The 24,919-nt window shown below is 32.8% G+C and overlaps 2 protein-coding genes across 4 annotated transcripts in view; one reads left to right on the forward strand and one right to left on the reverse strand.

The window, feature by feature from the left end:
• LOC109536016 (toll-like receptor 9) overlaps window positions 1–14,055 on the forward strand; it is a 38,910-nt gene extending 24,855 nt beyond the window's left edge. Inside the window, exons 2-3 of the mRNA XM_019902080.2 lie at window positions 3,944–4,182; window positions 11,337–14,055. Of these exons, the coding sequence (XP_019757639.1) occupies window positions 3,944–4,182; window positions 11,337–11,552 (455 nt within the window). The 3' untranslated portion in view covers window positions 11,553–14,055. The remainder of the gene's footprint in view (window positions 1–3,943; window positions 4,183–11,336) is intronic.
• Window positions 1–24,919, reverse strand: part of LOC109533970 (protein timeless homolog) — a 362,432-nt gene that overhangs the window by 226,737 nt on the left and 110,776 nt on the right. The window lies entirely within an intron of this gene.

Raw genomic sequence — 24,919 nt, forward strand, 5'->3', positions numbered from 1 at the left:
CATTTGAAATAAGCAACTTTTTGAGGTTTAAAAACATGCAAGTTTAGAGGCTAATTGCGCGGTTTAGAAGTATTTCCTTATAATTTAAAACATATTTGCACGTAGATCATGATGTTCTGTTAGAATCGCTGAAAACTGTTTTCCAAAATTCGCAGCGGGTAGTGTACAGCATCGATTTCTGTGGAACCCAGTAGCTGTCAAAACTCTCACATTTTTACGAATAACTCGGAAATCGTAAATTTTCCAGGTAAAACGGTTGAAACAAACATAAATTAAAATTGAACGGCCAATCTGAAAATAACAAAAAAAAGGGGGGGTTTCGTTTAAAAAACCAGAGTTGGTAACTACCACACGTTTATGATGCACCCCGTATATTGGAAAGTAATTTTAGAATGTGGACCTTTTAAACGTGAAAAACTTTCGTTGGACGAATTTTCTTGTAAACTTCATATTTACTGAGATATCGCACTTTGAGGCACTAATGAGCAACCCTGTATATATGTTACATATATTTAAATACGTGATAATTTAAAAAGTGTTGATTGCTTATCTTTTTAGGATATTTCAGGAACCAAGTCGGGTACCTAAATCTTGAAAACGGTAATGAATAGTCAATCAAATCCTGCCCAATTTTGCCTATTTAACGGATTATCTATCTTTAAAAATGTAGAAGTTACCCATACAAAGATTTAAAAAATGGCCACCCTGCATATTATTATAATTCGTATAGGCATCAATTCAAAACTTGCAAGTGGAACGTTTAATGTGCTGAGGACATTGTGACTGAAACGAAATAATTTTGAATCCAAATTCATAAACCTTCCTATCCGGTCCTAATGATATTAGTGTAAACAATTTTCTTCATGAAAAGTGAAATGTTGAACCCAAACACTTCTAATTAATAATAAATAGTATGCACAAACGTCACTTTACATAAATAATTTGTAAGTTTCCATGGCCTGCAATAACGTTAAATAAAATGTCGGTGAATGCCGCGCTACATTGCGTCTTATTTATTTAAATATCTCAGAAACAAGATAAAATGTCGAACAAGTCCAAGATAAAGAAATGTTTCAAATTGAAACAGTGACAGACCTGTACAGGTGTGTTATTGAAAAAAACACAAAAAAAGGTGTGCACATAAAATCCACTTCTAAGGAAGATGGATTATCAACCTTTAGTAGAATATGTAAGATCATTAGAAAAACCAGGAAAACAAATCTCATTTCATCTGCGGCTATCTCCAAAACTATACGATTTAACGAAAAAATTCATATCATGTAGGAACATTAATCTAACATGTTCTATAAGTCATTATTACTGCACTTAGCAAGAATATACCTAAATCACCCTTTATAATGATCATGATTTGACACTGTTTTAAATGTCATAATAACCTATATTACCGCACTAGTGCTTTTTTCAATTTCAACGAGTACTAACAATAATAATAAACAAACACTTAAACAATTTAACGATAATCCCAAATCTTCTGTTGCTTTAGGCAGCATAAACGTATTACCCGTATTACATATTCAATTTTTAAACTAATTGTTGTTGCCCAAATATTCATTAAAATAATAATTGTTTTAGTTCTAGATAAAATGTTGTACGTAACACGCAGGACATTATTTTGAAAATTTTGAAAAATGGTATCGAAAAAAAATTCCCGCCCGTCAAAGGGAGGAGTGGATACACAAATATCCACAATAGACAAATCATCGAGCTGAATACAAATATCATTAGAATTTTAAGATAAGCACTGATAACGTTTTATATAAACTTGCAAAACACACTTTTTCGAAAAGTTCTGCCAACAATGGTGGGCAAAAAACAATGATGGAATTTTGCGGGATTCGAGAATTATGTCTACATCAGTTAAACAGTGTACAAATAAACTGCTCAATTTCAAAAACGTGAACATGAATCATTAACGTTTTAAACTATTAATACAACCACCTTGGTATTAAACTTCTTTTCTAGATTTACAATGCCAAAATAACTTATCGAAGCCGATTGTCTTGTCCAACATCTCCATAAATCCCTCCTAATAATATGCTAAATGAGTTTCATCAATATTGTAAGTTTGTCTACTTATGTCATCTCACGAAATTATTATGCCGTGAACCACTGGACAGTGAGTCAACAGATATTTGAATTCCAGCCTTGTTACAGTAGTTAACCCCACACTTTATTGATCAAATTTGAAAGGATTATCGGATTTACAGGGTACGAAGAAAAATAATCCATTAAATTACGTTAGGGACAAGAAGTATTACTGGAAGCGATCAGCAATTTTATCATTTCGTTTACTATTTTTGAATTTTAAATCTGCGAAAAATTAAATGTGAGCTTGAGCACATTGCTATTTTTATTATCGTTTAAAATGTTTTCAGCCATACAATTAACTATAATTGTTCCTAACCATAACATTGATTTTTCAATTTGAGCCACAATGACTAATGTTTAAAAAGTGAAATTTGGTCTATTCGATACCTTCTTAACCAGTTCCACTTTCCGCACATCTTTTGTAATTCAGAAATTCAGAATTGTTAGGTATTAGCTTGTTTGTCCAGACATCTAGAGGTCGCTAGCTGGAGATCGCTCAAAAAGTGTTAAACAATATTTAACACATAAAAACCTTATTGTGGTTGAAAATACCGAATTTCTTTCAGTCACGTCTCATATTCTATTTTTTTCTACACTGCAAGCACTCTTTATAAAAGTCAGTTGCACAATATTTCAATTTGAAAATTTCAGTGTTACTTTTAAATTGTTATATAACCTACATTTATATACGAAAAAATCGTTTCTCGAATTTCTTTCGGCCATAATACTATGATCATTTGTACTTGTTGTAGAGTACCACCCATTCGCATATCTTTGAAACTTGAACCCAAATAGTGTCATTTAGATAAGCCGTAGGTGCAAACATTAAGCCGACAGAGTTTGGATAGAACTTTTTGAGCCGCGTCTATAATTGTGAAGTTAGTTCCAGCAGAAGGAAATTTGGCCCGTTGAGACTTATGAATGACTCATTAATAGAGCAAGGAAAAATATTGCAGGGTCTTCCTTCCATCTTTTAACGACCGTCTAATCAATACTCGATAATAATTATAGTTACAGAGTTCATGTTTCGAGGCGATAAGTCCTTGGTGGTGGGAAAAAAATTCTTAACCCGAAACGCAATCCTTCTACTCTAAATAAATGAAAACTTTTATGTCCATGGCAAAACTTTTTTATAAATAATATTTTTTTTCGCATTGTCATGACTATTATTAATTTTAAAAATTGGTGTATCTGAAGAAATTATATGTATAACTCAATTAGCAAAAAATAAAACTGTAAAGTAATCTCCCTTTTAGCGACTCTTTATACCTATCACGTAGTTGGAAGATTCCATCACCAGGTATGAAATAAAACTAACCCTGTATGTATAGAATAATAAATATGGCCCTCTAGCATATTTCGCAAAGATTTCTGAAAGCAGTAGTAATCTTTCCTGCAATGCACATTATTAATTATGCTTTTAAGAGTCATAGAAAACTCAAAACTTCAAAGACAGACGTAATAAAATAATCCAAATTTAATAAGATGCCTCTCCTAGAGTGTGACAGGTGTAGGCATATACATAGCTCAGATGGTAAAAAACAGGGTAAAAAACGCTTTAGATACAAATTTTATAAATCAGGAAATGTATTTGGAGTCGATACACTGTTTAGCATTTCATAAAAGCTATAATTTTAATTAACAATTTAATTCAGATAAATAGTCATATTATTGATATTAATATTAAGACATGAGTTTGAGATGTCGCTTGAACTCCACTCACTTTTATAAATGGTAGTATCGACTTCATGTCTTATATTCGTCCAGATACCCTACAAGTAATGCATAATTTTCAATAAAATCCTGTGCCACTCAATTGTATTCCTTTTTGCAGATGCCAGAAGCCTACAAGAAGCATCTACTGACAGAAACTCGACAGAACAATTACCGCCGAGAAATAATGGGCCAACTGCAGCCCTTAATAAAACCCAAGCTTCCCTTAATCTGGCGTCTAATGAAAGGACATTCAATGACACATCTGGTTTAGTGGAAAGCAACAAAGGCGAAAATGGGATGCCGCCTCTAACTGAAGTTAATATGACAGAGAATATTTCACAATGGAACGAGTCCTCGGTGAGTTAAATTTGTAGATATTCTTAAGAGAAAATAGTTAGTTTTGGATGCATTCAGTGCCCAGAAGGGAAGTTCTGGGTGCCAAAAAAAAGTACGTTTTTATTAGGGGATCATGTTGAATTTATCGACGACTTTACATATCTAGGAGCGAACAAGGAGAAGTACTATCTAAAATCGGGAATTAGTCTTAATTTGACCAAAAGATGTAGTAGATGAAAATCAGATCATCTGTTTAACCGATTTTAAAAATATAATCCATCAAATGAATGTAACGAATTGAGCCAGGAATTAATTACATTCTTTTGAAATGTAATAAAGTATAACTGACACATTTCCAATTTCAAGGAAAGTAGCAATACCAAAAAAATATATTTTGTTGTCTTTTTCTCCCACCATTTATTACGCAAATCTTGTTTTCCCGACAGCTACATGACTCAGATAAACACATTTGACAAACTGCTCAAAACAACAAATTCATAACTGCACATTATCGAAGGGGCTTTGTGTAGAAAGTGCTTGTTGAAAACAAGTTATAGGTTGCCTTTTCTTCGGAAATGGCGACTTGATTGTGTTATCTTTACAAAGTTCGGAGTTTTGCATAGCAGTAATACCCAATCCAAAAATATCTTTAAAATTTGTACATTTTAACAAGCAACAACAAATAAGCAAATAAAATGTTTATAATAAATTGATTCGGATTTCTCAGTTAAGTTCGAATCAAGAAATTAAATAACTAACTAAATTCTTATAACTTACTAGTCAATCACTCTAGATCAAACATTTATTTTTTTCAAAAACTAATATCAAATGTAATATGGAAATTTAATTTTATGTGAAATAAACTGTAATTTGAAACTGACAGACTGTATCTTAAAAATACCGAAAAATTGGTTCAAAATAAAAGCCAGAGATGTAAGAAATAGATGAATATCACACACTATGGCTATTATTAAATCCTGACTGAAACGAATGAGAAATTATAATAGATAATTCTACATTTACAGTTAACCACGATTTGAGCCGACGGTAAGAAAATCTTATCGATCTCAAGATTAGCGCGCAACCATTATCACTTGGGATCCTTCTCTTCATTACAGTTTGTTTCAAGTTGCAACATGTACCATTAAGTTAATTGAAAACTAGGAAAAACATCACCAATTTATTCCTAAATGGCCAGAATTTAAAATAAAAAAAATAGCTCTGACATCTGACATTATGAAAACAAAGAAACTACAATAATTGGGAGATAAGTTTAAACATGTTTTCGACTATTATTCACTATGCAGTATTTTTGAATTATAACAACTTGTGTTCTTGTAGGAGTTCTTTTGAGAAACAAAGCCTGCATAAAGAAACTTTTGTTAACACTTCAATGTTATATGTGTATTGTTCAATGCAAAATATAGCCTTGAACTTTTACGAACAAATGCGTACCAATCATTAAGGCAAAGTTCGAGACACGAATTCGAGCATTCGAAAAGTTTTCGAAGCTGTCGCAAGCAAAGGACAATTTCCTAACTCCTTCGAGAACACATATTTAGAGAAAAGGAGTGGAAACGATGGAAACACATAGACGACAACAATTTAGATAAAAAGACGTTGAAATCAGCAAAATTTTCTCCGAATTTGTCAGTCCGATTGGTACAAATTACGGTTTTTTTTTTCGAAAATCATAGATTTTGAAAATCCCTGAAAATCATCAATTAAGATACTTGATTATTGATACTGCAGTTGCTTTATCTAGACCTCCTTTTGGAAAAATAACATCACATCAATAAATATGTTTACGTGGATAGATTCTGAATGAAAGTTTGTATAAAAATGTCAACACAAAATTTACGTAACTTTGGGGCGAAATGCATGCGAAATAAAATAAAGCTTAAAACCAATTTTGTAAGATATCTAATTTTAATTACTAAGTAATCAATTCAATCAATAAGTGTTGTGTAGTTCGATATTTAAAAAAATATGTTTTATAGAACCGTATCTCTAAATTTTCATATCATTGAAAAATCACAGGAAACGCTATATTTGATCGACGAGTATCTTCCAAAATCGCAGCAACAAAATTCTATCTTGATGATAAACCAAACGAGATTTTCTAGTTGATTTTTCCGTTTCTAGCAACATTTGATTAAAACATATTAATTATAGTGTCTGTGATATGAAATATTCGAAGCAAATAAAATATTTTTTTGACCATGTATATTAGAATAAATATGAGATACGTTTTCAAAAAGAGGAAAAAAATTGCTTTGTTCAAATGTCACAACTCACAATTCAATACTACCCCGCAGACGATAAACCCGTCTTGCAAATTTAAGCTTGCAGGTCGGACGGTTTCGTGGGTGAGTTCACAATGTTTGTTTAAAATGTTTAAATGTCTTATTTAAATGAAAGCGTGTTAAAATAAATTAGTTTCGATGTCATAACGAATTTCATGCCCATTCTGAAAGAAATTAAAAAAAAACAAAAAAGCTTAATTACTAGATAAAAAATACGAACGGAGAGGTCATGCCATGTTAAACTTACACATCACAGATTATCGAAATATTGGCTCCTTAACAAAGATCTATAAAACAATTTTTAAATATTTTCCAAGTAGTACGACTGGGTTTGCGTTGCAAAAAATTGCGTTGAAAATCATCAAATTAATACGTTTAAATATCATCATCATTTCTTTAAAGATGGCTATCACAAGCCGAAGAATACAGATTTCTCGGATCATGAAGTTGCATAAGCAACGGGTTAAACAGGCTGCTCAGCTCAGGAATTACGTTCCACTGGAAGTGATGTCTAACGGTATACAGGGAGACAAAATCGTGCATCAAAGCGCTCTAACTAAAATGAGATCTTTGGAAAAAGCTATATCATATGTTTTGCAACAAGATTTCAGTTGTAAATATATAATATGATTGTTCTTATATTACCTGCGTAAAGCAACAGAGGTAACAAACGAAGACGTAAACAAGGAAAAAATTGTCTTGAGGCTATAAATAATTAATCATCATCAATTCCTAATGTCCTTTTTCAATTGAGTTTCCAATGCAATGATATAAATATGTCTATTCAGTTATAAGCGACACTCATCACGTGAGTTGTATATCCATTATTAATACCCAAACTACGCATAACATCGCAGCCACTTCATGACAAACTTTTGTCGGTTCATAACATCAAAGGATGACACTGAAAAAAAGTTGGGACAGGTGATAGTAACGGCGCAGCGTACATTTGAGTAAACCGTCCCTCGAACCTCTTGTATCAAAATTTTAAACAGAAATGTGCCGAATATGGGGAAGAACGGGAAAGCGATACCGAAATCGAAACAGAAAAAAAGATAGGATGTGATTTACACGTCCTCGCTGGTATCATTTGTGAACGTTTCGAATCTAGATTTTATTTGTAAAATATGTAGTGATGACTGATTAGCTAGTTCCTTACGGCCTATTGGATTTTTATTTTTGCTCCCCAATAATTGGTTCCAAATGATATCGGCAATTAACAAAGTCAATAACATGGTTTTATATTTTGTTTCCTTTTGTCGTGTTGAGAGTCTAATTTATATTTTTGTTTTTTTATAATTTTTCTTTTGAAACGGTTCACTTTCTGTTACGTAAAACCAAACTGTTACCAAAGAATGCAGATCGTAGTAGGTCGTTTCTAAATAATTTTGATGTTTGTCAGTGTTTATTTATTTATGTGTTGATGTTAGTGTGACCAACCATAAATAATTATTAGCAAAAAAGTTAGTACGTTAGCTAACATATTTTCTAACACATTTGAATGTTTGATTTGATTCTGATATTTATCAGTGCTGGTCATTTATTTGTTTCTCTTAGGATAAGACTCGCTTTGTCTTCAATTTTTTTTAAACATCCCATTTTCTCTGCACAATATAATAACGTTAGTAGTAACAGATAATAGTAACAGTTTAGTAAATTTCGAATTTTTTTTCGAGAAGACATAGAGAGGGCCACTGGCCCTTATACAGGGTGATTCAAAATTGGCGTCATTAATTTCAAGGGGTGATAGAGGCTCACTTGGGGAGTACAAGAAAAATATTGAAAATTTTTTTTTCGAAAATTTCTTGAAGATATTAACAGTTGAAGATCGAATTTCAATTTTGTTATTAAGCATTATTTTGAAATTGTTCCATGTTTAATTGGTAGCATATTGGAATACTTATGCATTAAAAAAGGAAAATTACGATCTTTGCTTCAAACTACGAAAATTTTTGATATTAAAAAGGTTCTGTTCTACAATTTTTTGATGAAAAGTGACAGCGGCAATGATGTTTTCTGTCATTAACAGATAGTTACAGGTGGATAGCCGTTGTCAATAATAACAATAGTTTGTCAAACTGTGACTTACTTTGAATTTCCTTTCACGAATTTGCTGATATGCGATTAGTTTACGGGAATCCCTACAGTAACATAGCAGAAGCTGAAAGAATTCACGCCAACAAAGAGCGAGGGGAGTGGTTCCAGGAAGATAGTGGACAACAATCGATGTTCGGATTCCAGACACAGAGGAACAGGTATTGAACATAATAGAATCAGGGCCCTCCAGGGGTACTCAGAGCACAATAACTGACACTTTCCCAAGCACCAAATAAATACCGAGGAACGGCTACATTCCTACCACGTTTGTACGATACACACAGCACAAGAAGATACAAATGGAGCAGGAGTTAATTAACTGAATACGAGAAGCTGCTTGATAAGAGTGGATAATAAGGAGATTACACAGGCATTAGCTTGTTTTATAAACACCAAACCATCGCCAAACCCCGCAGAATTCGAGGTTATGAGAACAGGTTGACATTTCGAAAGTACGTTCCGCAGTCAACGAATCTTGTTGAATTTACCGTTTATCGTTGTTTATCTTATTGTCACTCTGTATAATTCCATGGTTACCACGGTTTTAAATAATTACGAAGCAACAGGTGTTTGCGCAATGTTAATTAGGCAGATTACCTTGAAAAACATTGCTGCCGTATTTCTGATAATTTTTTTTGCAAATTTCTCAGTTTTTAATAACAATTAATTTTTTTACTATTTTTTCTGTTCTCCTAGAATAGCGCAAGACAACACCTCCAGAGAAATGACACCAATTTTGAATCACCCTGTATATTATCTGGCCAACCACTGGCAAACATTGTTGGACGACTAGCGAAACGAAAGTTTTTTTTTATTTAAAAATCAATAACAATTTGCAATCGCATTGTAAAATAACACTTTTGTATTTAAAATGAAGCCTAATCATAAAACTATTCCATGGAATAGGTATTAGATTTGTTACCTCAATACCGGACATTTAGTAAAATAATTAATTTCGGACTTATCAGAACTGTCGGACTACTGGCTAATTTACCCTATATACTTCTAAAATCCATTGAAACATGCTACAGTAACATGGCTGAAGCTGAAAGAAATATAGAATAGTTCCAGGAAGATATTGGACGATAGATGTTCGGGGTCCAGGCCCAGAGGAACAAGTATTCGACATAACCGAATCAGGGCCTTCCAGGGCCACTCAGAGCAAAATAACTGACACGTTCCAAAGCACAAAATAAATGCCGAGGAAAGGATACGTTCCTACCACGTTTGTACGATACACACAGCGCAAGAAGATACATATGGAGCACGAGTTAATTAACGGAATACGAGAAGCTGCTTGATAAGAGTGGATAATAAGGAGATTACACAAGCACTAGGTTGTTTGGAGTTAACCATTCAAATGTTTGTTGTTGTATGGTTTATTAATAAACACCCGTATTCGAGGTTATGAGAACAGGTTGACATTTCGAAAGTACGTTAGGCAGTAAACAAATCTTGTTGAATTTACCGTTTATACCTGTCTATCTTATTGTCAGTCTGTATAATTCCATGGTTATCTGATATAGTTTTTTGCAAATTTCTCAGTTTTTGATAACAATTAATTTATCTTACTAGTTTTTCTGTACTCCAAGACACCCCCAGACAACACCTCCAGATGAATGAGGCCAATTTTGAATCACCCTGTATTGATGGCCTTCTAATGCTAAAAAGCACCACCTTTATACAGCAAAGTTGAAATTGCATGTTTTAAAATGTGGCAAATTTAAAAAATCTGATAGGAAATAAGCCCATTGTTTAAATATTTTTCTGTACGCTCCAGAAAATCTCTAGTCAATCATCAAAATCAATTACGCCAATATCCAATCAACGTGTTTTTAACAGGATTCAACAGTCACGCAGTAAAGCATATACCGCCTTTAATATTGCTTTCTAATTTAAATTGCGATTAAAATTAGCATAACATTTTCAACGACGACCCATTTTTGAAGGGCAAGATACGGATCAAAACTGATTGCTTGAACGCTCTGGTCTATCCCGATTGTAAGATTGGAAAATATTTTTCTTTTTCATGTAAATCCGAGCAACTTTATATTGGTTGGGATCACTAAAATGACTTGTTGAATTGCGGGAGCAGTTGGTAAAATCCAAATATTTCATAGGGATTTGAAATTTAGCAGCTGAAGGCAATACAGTCAAACGCAAAGAAACATGTGATGTTTATGAATGCTCACCAACCAACAAAGCTACATTGTCACATTTGGAATGCTACTACAATTTACTAATTATTTACTTAATAAACTTACTTTTACCTTGTGTTCTCCACAAAAAACTGGTCAATTGTAATAAATAGTAGATGGTAAAACAGACGACCGCGCTTTATTTAAAACGATGCGGAATTCAAAGCAGTATGACAAATAATTCAAATACATTTGCAATCTTTAACTTTTTGTTTTCTCTATCAAAGACTGTTTACTACTGGAATTTAATTTGCCAATTCACCAGCGTCTGACAGCTTACCGGAAATTCGATAGAATAGCAACCGCTTTTGCTGCTGCCGACAATCCGGGCAGGTTGTCGCCATACTGTTTCTCGTTTTCAACATGATTGGTCTATAACTATGTATATGAGATGGCAAAACAAACAAAAATCAGATACGTTTATCGTCTGATCACTCGAGTTATAAATTATGCCTCCGGACGTTAGCATAATGTTAATTGAAAAAATCGCTTTAATGTGATGAAATGTAAATGCCCTAATTTATTAAAGCCGTTAAAAACAGAGATATAATGAACGTGTTTTTTTCACATTTAGGTTAAAACTTCAATGTACAGAAAGGACAACTACCCCTCCACAGGGCAGCATCCAGGACTGCAAATGTTAGGCTTGGGTACCATTTTGTGTGTTGCAATCATCTTGGCGATGCTGGCAAGTCGTTACAACAGGGGGAAAAGAAGTGATGAAGAGAAGTCAGAAAGCACAGACAATATTCCAGTCACCAGCATATCAAGTGTTACCGAATTATGGTGACATTTCATGGGCGAAAAGGAAGGTGAGGAACTGACGCCTCTATATGAAACTTCTATCACATAAGATATCCGATACTGACCGTGTTTGATAATAATATAGTGTGTACCGAATGAACTGAAGTAGACGTGAATGAAGCAGCGGTGATTGTATATTATTGTTCAGTAGATTTCTAATAAAACTTGTGGTATTTTAAATCGAATTGGCTCAATTGAACATTGATCTTAATGATGTCTCAAAACTGAAGTGCCCAACTTAAACTTAAATAAAGCACATTATTTAAATAGTGCAGGTTGGTCATGTTTTTCCTTTGTAATAGTTTAAACCCATTAAATATATGAGCTTTATTTTACACACACCCTAAAAACTTGCAGCATCGTGGAAAGAGAATTAAATATGTAATTAAATAATTAAAAATTGTTAGTTAACACTAACGCTGCAAAAAATTAATTCTTAGCTGTTGTCGCAAACCAATATCTGAAAGCGTAAATCTAATAAACATTTTCTATTGAATGTTGCACAGTTACTCGGCCCGTCCCAGCATTGCTCGCCACCAGAAGACGATCAGTATATCCGCAAGAGTCCGCAATTCTTATATGTCCGAAAATTTTCAAAGTAGTGATAAATTCTCCTAATTTTTGTACCGAACATTGTTTGGCCAATCTCATTAAAACATTTTCGGGCCAGTGCAAACATCAGGTGCTGAAGCGTGACACGGAAAAAAGTCGAGACAAGTGAGATGCTCGTCAAACTAAGGCAAATATGCTAATTAAAACAACTTTATTGTGGCAATATTGGCGCAAATTTGAGAAATCACTTGCAAAACAAAGTCTAGTTTGGTTTTTGATAGCATTGAAAAATTGTGTGGATTAGTGGGTCTCGAAAATATGACCATAAATAATTACTAGAGTGATCTGTTTGTAATATCCGGTATATCGAAAACTACTCGTTTCTTCTGCAAATTACTTTGACACTGATGCTTTTGGGACATATCTCTGATTAGAGTGCACTATAAAGATATGCAAATCAATAAAAAATACCTAACTACTGTTTTGAAGTACCATAATGTAAGTCGAACATAACAAAGCTAAAAGCTAGAGCATAAATTGAAATTATGAAAAATTGAACAAGTGCGAGAAGTAATGAAAAAAAAACAAAATTTAAATGGCAGCAGGGATGGTAAAAAATTATCAGCGGTTATTTTTTGTTAAGAAGTGATTCTTGAGTGAAATGGTTTTCAAATAATGAACAATTAATAAAGTACAGTTTACCACTTGAAAAAACAGTTAATTAAAATTAACGAAGCTTTCACAATTTTTTATCAGCAACCTAGCAATATTAGAAAAATGCACTGATTGTAGTAGAACAATTGTCGTGCACCATTCTATGAGTTTTCTGTGTTCCGAACAAAAGGTGTAAATATTTGGTTAGAACAATGTATTTTCACCGGAAAATCTCAAATATTATAGAAATAAAGAAAATGCTAAAAATAGCTGGCGCACATGTTTTCAATTAATGGCTTTTGACAATTTTGCGCCATATTTTGCATCCATCCCTATTGTGAATAGTTTTCAATCAAGAACCGATTTCGTATTTAATAATAAGTTCACTGATATTTCTTGGGATGCAATCAAACCGTTCGAAAATTTATTTAATTATCATCATCCTAAAATTAATGAAATTGCTGTGAATCGCAGATATTGTGAAAACTTCTCGCCAGTTAAACTGTTAACTAGTTGAGTTGGTAAATTTTCACTGATTTAAGTTTAAATCAAACATAGCCTTGCGTGAAAGAGATACCAATGAGAATACGTAAAGTTTGGTAATTCTTTATAAAAATTGCCATGGCTTCTGGTAACCCATATGCTTCTAGCTTTAGCATTGAAAATAATTGTTTTTCGGTAAAACAAGTGTAACAAATTTTCGATTCTGACGTTGAAAATAGACCGGTGCTACCGAAAAGCAATCAGACAAAAACTCCCTCGGTTTGTATTTTAATTCGATGTATCATACAATTAATGTTATATATTTGTTAAATGATAGTGTAAGTAAGTCTTAAATAAATCAGACGATATCGTTTTTGAAAAATATTGCGAATGGATTAATGGTAGTGAAAATGTTAAGTTAAGGAAATTAATACTGAGTTTAGACGAAAATATCAAGTAATAGTAAATGATAATATTTTCAGTTCTATTAAAAGTAGGAGTGCCACCGTTCAAATAATATGCAGGCCAATCATCTACAAAAACATGTGTATTGTGGCAACTGTAAATTTATTTTATATACTTTTATGTGACTACAAATTCATCAATAATAGGTACGATAGATTAGAACAGGCAATTAAAGTGAAACGTTTGTTTTTGTGCCAACTTGTATAATTGAGCACAACTGTGTTACTAAATGGACCTGAATCCACATATTCGTCTAATATTTTTCCAGAATATAAATGTATTCCAATAGTTCAATGCATCTGATGGACAGAATAAATAAATGTATTTAAATTTTATCATGTGTTTGCGGATTTTTTTCCACATGTTTGAACCAAGCTTCGTAAACGTACGGTAAAATTTTCAAAAACTGATTATCACTGATAAAATCTTACGCAACAACGTAAAATAATGTATGTATAAATAAACTTCCAAAGTCAAAGTATTTGGTCTAATTGATTTTCGGCATAAACTGAATTCAGGGAGCTGTGAGTAGAAATGATCGAACAAGGTAAGTATTCACACCTAATTTTCATATATCATAAGTTGGTTGTCCTTTACAGACATACGATCCACTAGCATTTTCAGATTGCATGAATTACAATTTTGCATGCATGATGCAACAAGCCGTATAAAATCAAACGTTTATAAATATGTTGATATATGCGGACCCAGTTCAAAAAACACATTAAGACGCAACGCAAAACAGCAATTAAAAGTTAACTAAATTCAATATTTCATTTGGGCGAACCTAATTGGAGATGCACAAAGAGTTACACGTTTGAATTGAACAGAGCAATTGGGAACTTGTAAATTATAATGGACCACGTTACTTTATACATATGTTACTGTTTGACAGAATGTACTTTAAAACGTAAAACAATTACAGAGAGTACTTTTTATCTGTTAGCTTTAAAACACAATATAAATTATTCGTTAAGAGCGAGGTGAAGAATGTTGATGTTACGTAAAAGCTGTTCACTTGATGATCAACGTAACATGTTTCGTCGTTCCATAGCGAGGCTACTAACTTGCTGAGAAAATTTGAGAGAAAATTAAAGATAATAAGCAGAATCGACTGTCATGATTTCAAAATACAATTTGCCATCAAAGAAAAACTGACCGCTGTAACGTCCACGCACCGAGTGAAATGCAATATTTTCTTGAACTTTGTTTCCTGCATGCGACACACTAAGTTATCAAGAAACAAGCAAGCTCTAACGGGTTGATTTAACATGCTCAAACACGAATAAGAGGTACCTACCTACCTATCATCAAAATCATTGAAATAAGATAAAGGTAACTAAAATAAAAACATTATTAGCATATTGAGGCGGTTTTATCATTGGTTCGTCAGAAAAAAATAAGTCTGAGGTTGTATTTTGTGCTTTAAATAGGTCAAAAGTATTCTCAGATCTTCCTCCTCCCCAACTACACACGATCTGCACAAAATCCGCTTAAAATCTAAAGCTGCGTTTTCAAACGTAGTTCTTTCTTTCTTTTATACCTATGCTAACACAAAGGAAATATGTTCCACGTTTCGATGTTTAGAGGTTTACAGAATACAGTGCTGAAAAATCCAGCAGTACTTTGTCCCTTCAAAGAAGATTTTCCGAATTAGATATTGCCTGAATTCCGATTGAGAGAGAAGTAAGTATTGCGTTCAAAAAAATAACTCACTGTGTGTATCGTAACACTGTCGGTAAAGAGCTGAATCTGACAAATTTGACCAACGTCAAGTTATAATTGATGTATCTCACGATCGAACACATTAATAACTTTTTTCTGACCAAAAAATATTATTTCACCCAAAGAGTAAATCGGTTTAGACCCTGGAGTTTTATTGTGTTGGCGAATACTGTCCCAGTCGGGGAATTAAAGAACAAGCTTCGGAAAATTAGAGCAGTTAGTTCCGGTCGATGGGGATTTGCGATATGGAGTAGAAATATATGTTTACACGTCAGAAGAATTGCATAATAGTTAACATGATGTCGATAAAAGCCGCTATTTTATGTTACCTAAGGTTTAAGATCGTAAGTTGTAATTTGAAAATTGACCAAAACGAGTGACAAATTAACTTTTTCGTATCATTTGTCGTTTCTTTCAATATTAACAATTGGAAAAGTTATCTAAAAGAAACAAACTAACGCTATGAATTTTATGTTAATGAAACAGTAAATATAAACAGATGAAGCAAAGAAAAGTATTTCTTAAAAGCTTTTTAAATTTTATTGTTAAGTAATCGGTTCATACAGCCAATATCTCTGGCTATCTAGAACCAAAAATTTTAACTGGATTTTTAGTATCGACAGAAATTTGAACCACATGAAACATGCATTTATCTTTGGTCCGTTTTTGCTGTAACTGTTTATCAAACATATTTTTTCATAATTTCATTACAGAGAATTCTGATTTATTTTCCTGACTGTGTGTAATTGTTATTATATTCTTATCTGCCCTGGGTCTCAGTCAAAGTATGAAGTAAAAAATTTTAATATCGTTTATTTCATTGCGTTTCGGCGAGACAACAGCGCCATCATCAGATTTAAAATTTACACAAACTACAAACACCAATTCACAATTAAAACATGTTGTATAAAAACTATTTTATAAAGCGTTAAAACATTCATCAGTTCTTGAAGGAAAAATTATTTCTTTTAACAAATAAAAAGATGCAAAAGCAGTAAATTTCAGATCAGATACCGACTTTAGCAACATTTACCAAACCCTAATAAAGCCATAAGTAAAGAACACCCAGTACACTAGTAAAAAATTAAAATTATTTCCGCTTATCTCAATACATACATACATACATACCATTCTCGCAAATGTAGAAAATAATTCAAACAAATTTAAGGCTTCAAGAAGACAAAGACCTAAAAGAACGTAATGTTTACCAATTATGAGGTAAATTTTCAAATATTTTGCTCTCCCGAAAGGAAGGATTTTTTTCCTCAAGAACTGATAAATGTTTTAACGCTTTATATATTATAGGTTTTGTAGAACATGTTTTAATTGTGAATTGGTGTTTGTAGTTTGTGCAAATTTTAAATCTGATGATGGCGCGGTTGTCTGCCGAAACGTAATGAAATAAACAATGTTCAAATTTTTACTTCACACTTTGACTGAAACCTAGGAAAGATAAGAATATAATATCAATTACAGAGAATGGAATATGAGCACATGAATATAATTTCAGTTATTTCCTTTTTTTGGTACTTAATATATTACCTAAAATTGTACGGAACGATCTTAGTAGTAACATTTTGTAAATTTGGTATTCGGCTTTAATTAACAATTGATAATGAAATACAGGATTTTGAAACAATAATCAGTAGCGGTAGAAAGTTACCAAATATCTGTAAATGCTTGAAGAAATGGTGATTATTCAAAAAAGTATATTTAAGAGTATTTCTTTAAAACCCAATATGCAAATCAAACGCGTATAGGAATCGACATATGTAAAGTTAAGAAGGCGAGTTTTTAAATTAAAGTAAAAAGCAGTCTACCATCAATGCTATCAAGTTAAATTTAAAAAGTAAGTTTGCACCAAGGTTTTGTTAAAAGAGATCGCGATAGCATTGAACCGCTTTTCAAAGCTTTCAGCGAATTTCACGATGCGTAACGTTTGCTATTTTTGGCAAAATTACTTTTATGTGACTTGATTATCCAAGTAACACTTTTTTAAAGCGAAAACGAAATCAGATATTTTTCATACATGCTAATCATAATAAAAACTTTTCACCCTGTCGTCAAAAAAAGTAATTGTACATTACCTACACTGCCCTGCTAAGACAGGAAGTCGTATCTGCAAAAACGAAGTTTCGAGGTATTAAGCAATTTGTAAATTATGACATGCCATCTTCGCTGATTTGCAAAACTGTTCTTTTTTAAGATCTCAATGTGGACTTCACGTTAATAAACTTACACAAAAAATCTTAGTTGTAAATTTCGGGATTTGATCAAAAAAATTGACTTTTGTTAGTTACGACTTTTTGTTTTAGTATTCTCATACTATTAAGGTATAGACATACTAAGTAATTTTGCAGTATAGTACTCATAGTTTAGCAAATAACATAAAAGCAAACAAGACAAACTTCGTAAGAAAAACATATATTAACTAAAAATAATACTTATTGATCTTACACTAGTCACTTTCAGTATCATTTCCGTCGTTCACTGGCAGATCTTGCCAAACAGATAGTCGATGTGCCGGAACAATGTTTCGTAATTTTTGCAGCAATTTGGCTTTCCTATTCTTGTCAATTCCTTTAGGAGCCAATCTGATCGCAGGGTTTGGTAGGTCATTTTTATAATGTTTGGCCAATAGAAAGTTGAGTTCAATCGATGGTCCACTAAATTTGGTTTTATAAAAAACGTTTTTAGAGCCCCTTTTAAATTGAACCTCAACGAAATTTGCTAAATTAGGTTTAGGTGTAATAATGTTCAATTTGAAATCTTGAACAATAGTCAATAAAATCATTAAGGCTCATTTCAATCATCTCTACCCTTGAACTATTTGATTTTTTGGCACATTTTAAAATCCTCAAAATCGAATACTTTTCCTGTTTGTTTTAAAGACTTTTCCACTTCATGGTGGAAAGAGTCAGCGGACATGAAAGTGAGGCCAGTTTGTCAATATTTTAATTTTAATCAACTTAGATTTACTTGTAACGAGCTAATAATAAAAACAAAAAAGCAATACAAGGCCCAATTCTTGTTTTGTGAAGCGCAGTTATATAGCCAAATTGTTATCTCTTTAACATCACGGTGAAACAACAGGAATTTGTAAAATGTTGATATTAGATCAGATTTACTTCTTCCAGCCACGCCTTCATGCCAAACTAGAGCGACCGGCTTATTTGCAAGGGATTGCTTTCCCAGAGCAACAAAGCTTTCGTTAAAACAAATGATTTCTGTAAACATTTCACAGCGTGATATCATTATTACCTTTAAAAAATATTTTAATTAAATTCACTTTACTATACTAGTGATATAATAACTACCTTTTGCAAGTCTGCAGAAACAAATAATGATTCAGATCCTGCTTTTGTAGATACGTCATTTTTATATTCAGTTCTCGCTTCTATGGCATTTTCATAGTGACGGATCAGTATTTTCTTTATCATGTTTTAAGTTCTTGGAGTGAAGGTTGAATGTTTCGCATTGCCAGCACTCCTCATGACCGAGCACAGTAAATGAGATATTCATCTCAGCTACTTGATGGCGGTAAAGTTCATATGAAACTTTCATTTCGGGGTACTTTTGAAGAAAATCTGCATGCATTAATTTAATATTAATATCACTGGGCAGATATTTTCGATTTGGGGCGTGTTCCCTTCTATAATGCGATGCGCTTGGATTAATTGCACGTCATGCTGTGCAATTTTTTCCTCTCTTTCAGTTTCTTTCTTTCCTGTAATGATTTGCTGTAACTTTTCCGTTTATGAACTTTTCCTTGTTTTGCCAATTTTCGTGATTGATTTTGTTCACCGGTTTTCAAATAATTTTCTATGAAAATGGTCAATAAATCTCCAATTAATTCTTCAGGCTTTTCACTTGCGGTCTCAGTTGGCAATTCAGACTCCACAGTAAAATCTGGATCGTGTGAATTATCAATAGAATTTTGGTTTAGTCTGCCATGTATATTATTAGCTCTATATGTGGACATTTTTTGAGCTAATTCCTTGTTTAGGGCCAGTAAAACTAACATTCTAGAAATAAATAAAAAACACATAACCTTAGAATAACCGGCACGGATGAAACACATGTGAAATAGTTAAATATAAGATACTTGCCTTGTTCGCTATATCAACAGAATATTAAAATACCATAAGCAACTTAAAAAGCACTTACGACACTAACTTAACAAACACAACCACTAAAATAAGCACAGTAATAATATCAGTTAATAAACGAACTGTAACCAAAATATCTCTAACCATACTTGCATATACGTCATACGGCCAAAAGATTTAATAATTATTATCAATATGACTTTTTGATCATTACGGCTTAGTACAGATACCAAGCCAAAATGTCGTGATTGAAATATTTTTAATCAGATACGACAATATGACTTGGTAATTATCAATACGACTTTTTGACCTGGTAACCGATAGATTTTTGCAGATAGGACACATAAATAACTTTGAAAACCCGTATTCCAAAGATGATACAAATTCCAGACCTTGTCTGGGAGGTAAAGCAAACTCTGTTATACCAGTATACCGCATACGCTGAAAAAGGGAAAAATTGCAGATACGAGTTCTTGTCTTAGCAGGGCAGTACAGATAGACGAAAATGTATACCAGGATATTAAGGTTTGTGTCCCGAGGCGAATGCCAAGGGCGAAATAAAAGCAATATAAAACTTGTATTTGATATCCTACTTTGATATCTGGCGAATACAATTTATTTTTTAGAGATTAACCAGAATCTGTTTTCAATATAACTTTTGGACAATTGGATCAGTGCCAGAAGACTGAGTTGGTTCACTTCCGTAGGGCCCTAGGTCAACCGATCTAACGCCTTCAGATTTTAATTTCTCGGGACACGTGGGTCTGATTAAGAGTCCAACAAACTAAATAAAATGTTTTGTTTTTCTAAATGTAACCAAAATGTATTAAAACTTGAGAAAACTAATTTTCCCAGATGACGGTCTCACGACGCTTGAAGACTTAAATGTTAACAAATATATTTCCTCATTTATTCATTCTTTCATTAAATAAGTGCTATTGAATAAAAGTGAATTAACAGAAGGCCTGAATGTACCTACTAAACGAGATAGTGGAGATTTCGCCTTTGGTTAAAGTGGCAAGATCACATTAATTGTATACCATATAATATCTTGTTGTGATTACGGTTCTGCAACTCGATTCAGGAAATCTGAATAAAATATATATCTTTTAAATTACACGGTGTTTTTCAAAACTCGAGAGTTGAATCGGGATTCATTGCCATTATTCTCACGATGAGTAAAGTGGTAAAACTCAATTAATTAATATTGCGTGTCGAAGGTTCCAACCCCAAATGAGAAATCGCGTGCATAGCCTGCCCGTTGTCCCGATATAAACTTCTTTGATTTCTTCTATTGAAGTTATCTGAAATGTTAAACTACGAGACACCCGTTCCTAAGAAGGATAATCTCAACCATAGATAAAGACGAGTATAGATTACCAACTCTCTTGCACAATATGGAAGCAATGTCGATCCTACCGCCATATATGATGGATACAGGCACAACTTTTTTTTTACCTTCTTGCGGGTTTGGGTCTCTGCTACTACTGTGTATTCAGGGTTTGCAGCCTTGCTATTGTCGGCAACCCATTACTTTAATTGGAATTAAGATATGTTTAATATTCAGTTTGATATATTTGTACAGAGACAAGACTTGTTTCTGATTTATAAACAAACATATCAAATTTAAAATAAACATTCTCCTAATCTCGATTAAAGTACTGGGTAGTGATTGGTGTTTGGATATGTTGATAATAAAAACTTCATAAGCATCTTCAATTTTTTATCGCAGTAAATAAACAGGCGAAACGCCAAGTACCATTAATTTAAAATTATAATAAACCATGTGCTGGTCATTTAATTAAAATTAGTTTAAGCAATACAATTAATCTTACAAAACTAAAAAAACATTTTTTTTTAAATTTCAAGACCCTTTATATCGAAAAAGTTTTGTCTATTGATATACATTTATAGAGGAACAAGCTTATTTTTCGTCCCCTTCCATCTCTGAAAGTTTCCTGATAGATTTAAGCAACGCCCTGTGTATTTCGAACGCAATTCGCTTCAATAGCCAACAACTAAATCGCAAAATCCCTTATCGTAAAGCAATTATCCAAAGTTTGTTGCTTTTAATAAGATCGTTAAAACACTCCCCTAGCAGGATGTACGTGATCAGGTGTTGAATTGTTGAGACATAATAGAATCGCCCCTTTAATATCGGTAATTACTTTAAGCTCCGACATCATAGAGAAAGTTGCCTAGATTCAGCGATCCAGGTAACAAGACACTATTTATGCATTGCACGGCGCATACGAATCGTCCATTTCAGAACTGTACGGGGGCAGATATGTTTAGCTCATAAAAATAATTCAAATCTAATGCTGTTGTTTTTAATAGTATTTCATTAAATTGTGATATATTATGTGGTGCCATCAAGCGAATAATCACAGCGAAAAACAGTTTGTTGAAAAAACCTATTGGTGTAGCCAAAATTTATAAATAACCAATAACGTTAATGACATTCATGTTGAGACGGCAGAATCGCGCAAAGTTTCGACGGCATTATTAGAGCGCATTACATATTCATTATTTAAGTGCAGGGCAGGGATTCACTAGCGTAAGCGAAGTAGGTCTCCTCCCTTCCACAAATATAAAAAAATTAAACTAATAAGGTGTTATTTAAACATAAGCTTGACAAGACTCATGTTTTGTGTAGCGTCTATATGTATTCTTAAAACATCTCTAAAAATTCGTGTTCTAATTCCCCAACGAAACTGCATGACAAACTTATCATAAATTAGCAAGTATCTCCAAAGTTGCAAAATCATTTATGTCAGCAATTTGTTGTCGAGTTTATGGATGTACGCGTGCAGTAGTTAAATTAAAATTTCAAAAGAACGCAATAGTTGCAAAATTGATAAACTCATTTCAATGAAATCGAGCAAAGAAAAATATATGACGCAAAAGTTTTCAAGTTATCAAAAGCTCTGACAAATATGATACTTCAGAACAAACTCTTGACGCATATTGGTAAAACTTTTAAAAAGAACTCTATGAAAATATAACGCCAGATATTATTAACGCCTAAAAGTTGTATTTCAATAAATAATGTATGAGTTCAACGGTAAGTCAGAGAGCCCTATAGTTTGGAGGCTAAATGTGTGATTCTATTATCTAAGTCGACCAGTGCCGGCCTTAAAGCAAAAACTAATAACAAGAAGGGAATACAAATGAATACAATAGATATGAACGTATCAAGAAAATCTGGATATTCCAAAATTGCAATGCAAGCTACTCATGCTTGTCAATTGTTAGGAACAAACTCGCCATCACGGGGGCCTCAAAAACTCACCAGTTATTGTTCCAACCTGTTTTCTATAGATTTATTTATCTCAATATTTTATACATATAATAGAATTTAATATACAGTGTGGCCATTTTCTGAATCTTTGTATGGGTACCTTCTACATTTTTAAAGATAGAGAATCCGTTAAATGGGCAAAATTGGACAGAATTCGATTGCCTATTCATTACCATTGTAAAAATTTAGGCACCCGCGTTGGTTCCTGAAATATCCTGAAAAGACAAGAAATTAACCTTTTTTAATTATCACATATTACTTAAACCGCTTAACTTAGAAAAAAGTTAAAACTGCCCTTAGTACAACTTTTTGCGTTGAATCCAATAAACTAGCACTCGTTGTCATAGTCAACATGATTTACGACATAAAAAATAAAGTTATGTTTTTTTAAATGGTCATCTAGGGCCTCTGGGCCTTTTAAAATCCCTTTTTTTTAATTTAACGATATAATTGTTTGTATGTCTTTCTCCATTTGTTGCTGTAAAACTTCAAAAGAAGATAGAAAAATGTGTAGTAGGCTATGGAAACAAGAACTATATTATCACCCCAAGCACGAAACAAACATTAAATAATGAATCGTTTAAATTAAATGTTCGAATTGACTTCCGTTTACGTCCAGGCATTTTTGGCATCTTCACATACAATTCGTAAGTTATATGAAGGTGCACTATAATGCTGAAAATATGCCAATTTCCGATACGCTGCTAACGGAAAACTATTCAACATGTCTTCAAGTTCATTTGGTAAAAAGTGTAAATATCTTTCGCTATTTAAATTGTGATTGTAAAAAAATGGACCAATAATTTTCTCACTAAAAATGCCACACCAGACATTTACAGAAAAAAAAACGTTGATCTCGCTTATTTTCAATTAGATGATAATTTTCATTAGCCCCGTAAACATAATTGTGTCTGTTAAATATACCATTGTTAGTAAACCGAGATTTGTCGGTAAATAAAATGGTGAGGGCAAACTGTAGATCTAATAGCCCTAGCAAATCCTACTCAACCACCTAGTAAACCGAAGTATTCGTACAGAATCTCGAGATGCATAGTATTTGTAATAAAGTACTTGAAAGGCTTGAATTTGTTTGTCTTAGAATCAAACGGGCTTCTTCTTTAGAAACGTTACATTCACTGGCAGTTTATCTGATTGATAAATTTAGATTAAAATGGGTGTAAGCTAAAACTCTTTCTTCATCTTGTTCTTTAAATTTAATCTTCCCTTTTGTTTGCTTTTTAAACGATCCGTATTTTTTCAAGTTGGCTTCCAATCGTGAAAAACGTGGTTTGTCTGGTTGTCTCCTGTCCATGTATTGGTCCAAGAAATTTTGTTTTACTACGATGGCTGGAATGAATATGGCTTTATTTGATTCGGATGAAGACAATATATTTGATACATAGTGGCGGTACTACCGCGGAGCCCTAAAGTTTTTAAAAATCGGTAGGTAACTAGCTACTAAACTATATTTTTAGCGAATAATATTGGTAAAATTATTTTGTTTTAGTCCGAATTCCTTTGCAGAATATGCAAACTTGGAGTTTTTTTACTTGTTTTCGTATGCGAAAGAAAATGTGTGAAATGCTGCTCAATTAGATTTTTTCTTCTTCCCAGTTTTACAAAACATTTCCATTCTACTAACCCACCAATTGAATTGGATTTGGAAAATGTCGTAGCAAACGTATTACCGCCACGAAATGATACATCTATTTTTGTAAATAATAGAATGAGGTCCAATATTATAAACAATAATTTTCCACATTTTCTGGGTAATTAGGAAAGTGATTTATTAGACTAATTGAAAAATAAAGAACAAACGTGATCTGTCATACTGTTTTATTTTGAATCTCCGATTCTAAAACTCTCATTTTAAGAGCATGTTCTTCTATCATCAGCTTCATTTTCAGTTCATGCATTTATTTCCGTTTCCTCTCGTGCTTATGTAGTGCTTCTTGTTCCAGCAATTTTTCCTCGAAATCTATAAACTCAATTTTTTTTGCTAGATTTTCATAAATTAAGCCTCCCTGTTTCTAGGTTGTTCTCCATTCCATGTGTGTGTCCGTT

This window comes from Dendroctonus ponderosae, unplaced genomic scaffold, assembly GCF_020466585.1.
Source record: "Dendroctonus ponderosae isolate FM_Combo_2020 unplaced genomic scaffold, Dpon_F_20191213v2 Dpon_F_20191213_1, whole genome shotgun sequence".
Taxonomy (NCBI): Eukaryota; Metazoa; Arthropoda; class Insecta; order Coleoptera; family Curculionidae; genus Dendroctonus; species Dendroctonus ponderosae.